The sequence below is a fragment of the Lactuca serriola genome, chromosome 7 (assembly GCF_051521515.1).
Source record: "Lactuca serriola cultivar US96UC23 chromosome 7, Lser_US96UC23_V15, whole genome shotgun sequence".
NCBI lineage: Eukaryota > Viridiplantae > Streptophyta > Magnoliopsida > Asterales > Asteraceae > Lactuca > Lactuca serriola.
The window spans coordinates 6,708,118-6,713,511 of record NC_136414.1 but is presented as its reverse complement, the minus strand read 5'-3'; the positions used below and the strand labels follow the sequence as shown (position 1 = coordinate 6,713,511).

The following is a 5,394-nucleotide window of genomic DNA, read 5'->3' as shown; positions in this document are numbered from 1 at the left end:
TTCATGAATTTTTAATTGTTTATCACTATGTCGTATTGTCATTATGTCATACTATCATATCGAAATCCGATTGAATGATTCACAATGTTGAATGAAATCAATGAATGATTTTGAATTAGATTATTAGAAACAAAAATTAAATTATGAGATTATGTTTATTGTATAATTGTTTATCGGAAATTTGGAATTCATAAACCATAGTGTTTAAAGAATCAAATTATGTTTATTGTTTGTAAAATTGTAAAGATGAAGTCTAAACAACCATCCGGTAGTCAAAAACGTAAAAAAAGAAAACTAGATGAAGAAAAGAGAAGGTTGACGCCAGTGCTCTAGATAAGTTTATCCATAGACAACTTATTGAAGTGCATGTTGAAGAGCACATTGAAGAGCATGTTGAAGAGCATATTGAAGAGCATGTTGAAGCGTAAGAGCATAAAGAAGTAGAAGAGGCAGAAGAGCAAGAGCCCGTTAAAGAGCTTGATGATATATATGATCCAAGAAGGTGGGAAAAACTTAATTCTGAGGAGATTAAAATGTTGGTCCAGAAAGGCCCTAAAAGAGATAATAGCATTATGTGTGGTCCCTACGATAAATCTAGTAGACGATTTTCTGCACCTTTATATACAAGAACTTTACCAAATTTGGAAAAGTGTGATAGAGAATGACTAGTATATTCAAAAGAGCTAGACAAAGTATTTTGTTTCTGTTGTAAAGTGTTTAGAAAAGGGATTTCAAAAGGTAAATTGGATGGTGAAGGTTATGCAGATTGGCACCATGTTACCACTAGGGTTAAAGAACACAAAATTTCATTGAATCATCTTATAAATAGGAATAATTAAGTGGTTTGATATGTGTAAAAGATTGAACTTGAATGAAACAATTGATAAAGTTCAATACGAACAATTCAATAAAGAAAGAGATTAGTGGAAACAAGTCCTTTTGAGAATCATTGCAGTAGTGAAGTTTCTTGCTAAACATAATTTAACATTTCGTGGATCCAATGAAAAGTTGTATTAAAAAGGTAACTATAAATTGCAATTTTTTTGTTCTAATTCCACCAAATACCTTTTTGTTAATTATTATGACTGGTTTCACTTCTTATTTGTTAATTGTATTTAATAGGTAACGAAAAAATTTTAGGTGTCATTGAAATGTTGGAAGAGTTTGACCCGGTTATCAAAGAGCATGTGTGGCGGATCACAAGTGATGGGCTATCCAAAACAAACTAATATATTTGCTAGCTCAAGAAATTAAAAAAGAACTTATCAAGAAGATAAAGGAAGCAAAGTATTATTCAATCATACTTGATTGTACTCCCGATTCAAGTCACCATGAACAGATGACTATAATAGTGAGGTATTTAACGTTATCATATAATTTTGTTACTGTTGAGGAGTCCTTTTTAGGTTTTTTGAATGTTGATGATACCTCTGGAAAAGGACTATTTGATATTACACTTGAAGAGTTAAAGTCTCTTGGTCTTGAAATTGATGATATGTGTGGTCAAGGTTATGATAATGGAGCAAACATGAAAGGAAAAAACCAAGGAGTGCAAAAGAGATTTTTAGATATAAATCCTAGAGCATTTTACACTCCTTGTGGTTGCCATTCTCTTAATCTAACATTATGTGATATGGCTAACAAGTGTGTTAAAGGAAAGAACTTTTTTGGATTCATTCAACGCATTTATACTATCTTTGCAAATTCTACTAAGAGGTGGGAAATTTTGAAAGATAATGTTAAAGCTTGGAGTCTTAAGTCATTGTGTCAAACTTGTAACGCCCGGGTTTCAGGGCTAAGCATTTTTATCAATGTAATAGTCTAGGTCAACTCTTGTAACTCTTTTTGAAGTAATAAAGATGAAATATTTGAGTATTATGTGAATTATATGTGTTTATTATTTAATTATAAATGTATAATTAATAAAGAATAAAAATGAGCGTCAAAATTAAAGTGTGAGATAATCCCGATATCTCTACATAAAGTTGTAGAATATGTCTCAAGGTTTCCGTGCATATAAGGAACGCCGAAATCCGAGTTATAACGAAGAAGTTATGACCCGTCGAAGTTTCACGACAGAACCGACACGATACCGGGAAGCGTGAATAGTGAATTTACGATAGAGCGAGATTTAGCCTTAGTGATCTAAACGAAAGTTGTAGAATATGTTAAACTAAGAACATCGATAAAAATAACGCCCAAATCTGACTTCGTATGAAGAAGTTATGAGATTTTAAACAGACCAATCCTGTCCCGGCTTGTTAAAAATATAACTTTAAAAATAAAGTCAAAATTAGCCGACGGAGTCTAAACGAAAGTTGTAGAGTACGTCTTCACCTACACGTGGATATAAAGAACGTCAAAAACGGAGTTCGTATGAACGAGTTACAAATTATAATAGCATATTTACGTATTAAAATAAAGTATAAATCATGTATACGTACACATATATATACATATGTATATATCATTAGAAAGGTATCGACGATGCGGTCATTATAAGACTAATGTTGAGTTCTTTCGACATTAGTTTAGTACAAATATCATTAAATCCATTTATAATAGTATTATAGAGGGGTGTTTAGTTGTTTATATAACTAAAAGGTCATTAAGTAATTATGGAGGGTAGTTTTTGAAAATTCAATTAGTATAAATAAGAGCCTTGGGCTCTCATATTTCTTGCACCATTCTCTTGATTCAAGAGTCTTTCTCTCCTTATCCCCCGAGCATTTCAGTCCCTCGTGATTCGACTTATCTTTCTGTAGCTTAGTATAGTAAGGTGAGCGCTGAAGCGCTGCACGAATCTTTCTTAGAAAGATTCAGCGATGAAGTTCTGCCCCTGCAGAGCCCGACTCCTAGCTAAAACCCCCCTTGTAAGTAAGTTATGCTTACCTTATTTTAATATAGCTTATATTTAAAATTAGTATTGTTATTATGAACTTATAATAAATATTTGAGCTATTATTATAACTTATATAAGTGTCGTTATAATATTTTTTTTTAACTACTCGCGGTACGGGGAATCTGGTTTAAAGGGCCGCATAGGGTTGTTGGATTTCAGAAGTGCTATATGCCAAAATGGTCCTGCCCTCCGGTGTTTTATGTCTGGCCCCTGTCTGTACATAGTGGTTGGAAAATATTGTTTAACGCTTATATAATAATAATAATACTAAGACTAATAGTTGGTCACGGTAAATATTAGACTAAAATTTAGCGATAATAATGCTAGGTTTCGTCGAAGGAAAATAGAATCGTTAGAAGCAAGCGCTGCTCGATTTTGGAATCATCACCTTAACAAGTGAGTGCATAGTTACTTTCAACTTACACATACATATGAAGTATTTTATATAAATTACGTGCTATGTGTGCATATTATCTGAATACTTGCTATCTATGCTAGATGAACGTTGTTATACATGTTTTCAATGATTTAAACTGTATATGTATTTTATATCTACGAAAATGTTGGGGTAAAACATGGGTAGATGCAATAGGTGATGTGTGATAAAATGATGAGAGACCTCGATGTTGATGTTGTTGATTCTGTCATCTAGCGGAGTATGGATGACGACCACGGACTCTTCTAGACAGTCCAGTGGAACACTAGCAGGCTCGCAACCTGTAGGTGTTTGTGAACGATATGTTCACCGGTGTACTCCATCCCCCACATGGTTGCCTATAGGACATTTATTGCTGAGGAATCCCCTTAGCAGTAGTGTCCGTCCCGATGATGATCCTTAGGCTAGGTCCCTTATGATAGGTGTTTAGGGACGTAAAGTGAGGATAACGGGAACGGGTAATCGGGTTATTGTTGATCGATGAAATTAATAAACTTATTTATTGTGGGTTGAAAACCCTATGTGCTCACCAGGCTCTCAAGCCTGACCCACTCAGTTTTATGTATTACAAGTAATGGCGCATGAGCATAGGTGTGATGTTTTGGACGAGGGATTACGGATATAGGCCTGTAGATATGAAATAATGTAGTAAGCCTTATATTGTACTGTTTATGCTTTTGATCTGTACGAACATGACATCCCGAGTCTTTTAATGAAATACATTTCTATGGAAATTCTTTTGATAAATCTTTATCATATTTTTGTTTTGGGACAAATTCCGCAACACTTTCATTTAAAATGTAACTCTGATTTTTAAACAAAGCATAAACAAACCGGTCTTTTCTGGCCGTGATTTTGGGGATGTCACAAAACTTGTTGGGAAAGTCGGGTTAAGAGTGTAAAGGCTATTAAACTTCAACTTGTGGATGTATGGGAAACTTTACTTCAAGTTGGAGAAAAAGATAATGATGCTGCAATTGCAAGTGAAGCAACCTCACTAGTAGAAAAAACACTTGGTGACTTTGAATTTTTGGTCTCAACTATTATTTGGTGTGAAGTACCAAACCATGTGAATATTGTGAGTAAGAAGTTACAATAAAAGGATATGCATCTTGATAATGCTATTACAGAAATAAACAAATTGATTAGGTACTTCAAGAATTATAGAGAAACTGGTTTTTCAAAAGCGATTGTTGAAGCTAAGGAGATTGCTATTGAAATGAGTATTAATCCAATATTTCCACAAAAGCGTTTGATTGAAAGAAAAAGAAGGTTTGATGAGATTTCAACTAGCGAAGAAGTTTGATTTACACCTGAAGAGAATTTTAGAGTCAATTATTTCTTATTCATTGTTGATCAAGCTATTTCTTCTCTTGAGACAAAATTTGAATAATTCAAAGAGTATGACAAAGTATTTTGTTTTTTATTTCCACATAATTTGAGGGGAATTGAAGATAAAGATCTTAAGTCGTATTGTCATCGTCTTGAAAAAGCACTCAAGTTTGAAGAAAGATCGGATATTGATGTCGAGGAACTTTATACGGAGTTGAAATTATTTGAGACATTGGAAACCAATGAATTTAGCAACCCTATAGATGTTTTGAAGTTTTTGAAAGAGCTTGATTATTTCCTAAATGCAAGCATTGCATATAGAATATTGTTGACTATTCCAATAACGGTTGCATCTGCAGAAAAGAGTTTTTCAAAATTGAAGTTTGTGAAATCTTACTTATGCTCCACAATGACACAAGAATGACTTAGCGGTTTGGCAATGATATCTATCGAGAACGAAATCTTAGAGAGTATAGACTATGAAGAGTTGCTCAACCAATTTGCAATCAAGAATGCTAGGACAGCTTCACGGATCGTCGGTTAGCTGTTAGGATATGTAATTACTCATTAAAATACTATGATTTTGTTTTGTTTATTGCTATAAAGTTTATCGTCATTTTAATAAAAATATTAATTTATGTAAGTTAATTTGTTACACGTTAAGGCCTAAGAGCATTTTTTATCCATCTTGGCTTGGACATTTGAATCCTTAGAACCGGCATGC

The 5,394-nt window shown here is 33.3% G+C and overlaps 1 protein-coding gene across 1 annotated transcript; it reads left to right on the top strand.

The window, feature by feature from the left end:
- Nucleotides 1-4,443: 4,443 nt before the first annotated feature.
- On the top strand, nucleotides 4,444-5,094 carry LOC145063698 (uncharacterized). Its single transcript, XM_079011290.1, has 2 exons — nucleotides 4,444-4,610; nucleotides 4,782-5,094. The coding sequence occupies exons 1-2, from the start codon at nucleotides 4,444-4,446 to the stop codon at nucleotides 5,092-5,094; spliced, it is 480 nt and encodes a 159-aa protein (XP_078867416.1).
- The last annotated feature ends 300 nt before the right edge of the window (nucleotides 5,095-5,394 follow it).

Coding starts and splice junctions, on each gene's coding strand:
- LOC145063698 (XM_079011290.1), top strand. CDS start 4,444: ATGCATCTTGATAATGCTATTACAGAAATAAACAAATTGATTAGGTAC. Junction 4,611..4,781: donor TTGATTGAAAGAAAAAGAAG/GTTTGATGAGAT, acceptor ACATAATTTGAG/GGGAATTGAAGATAAAGATC.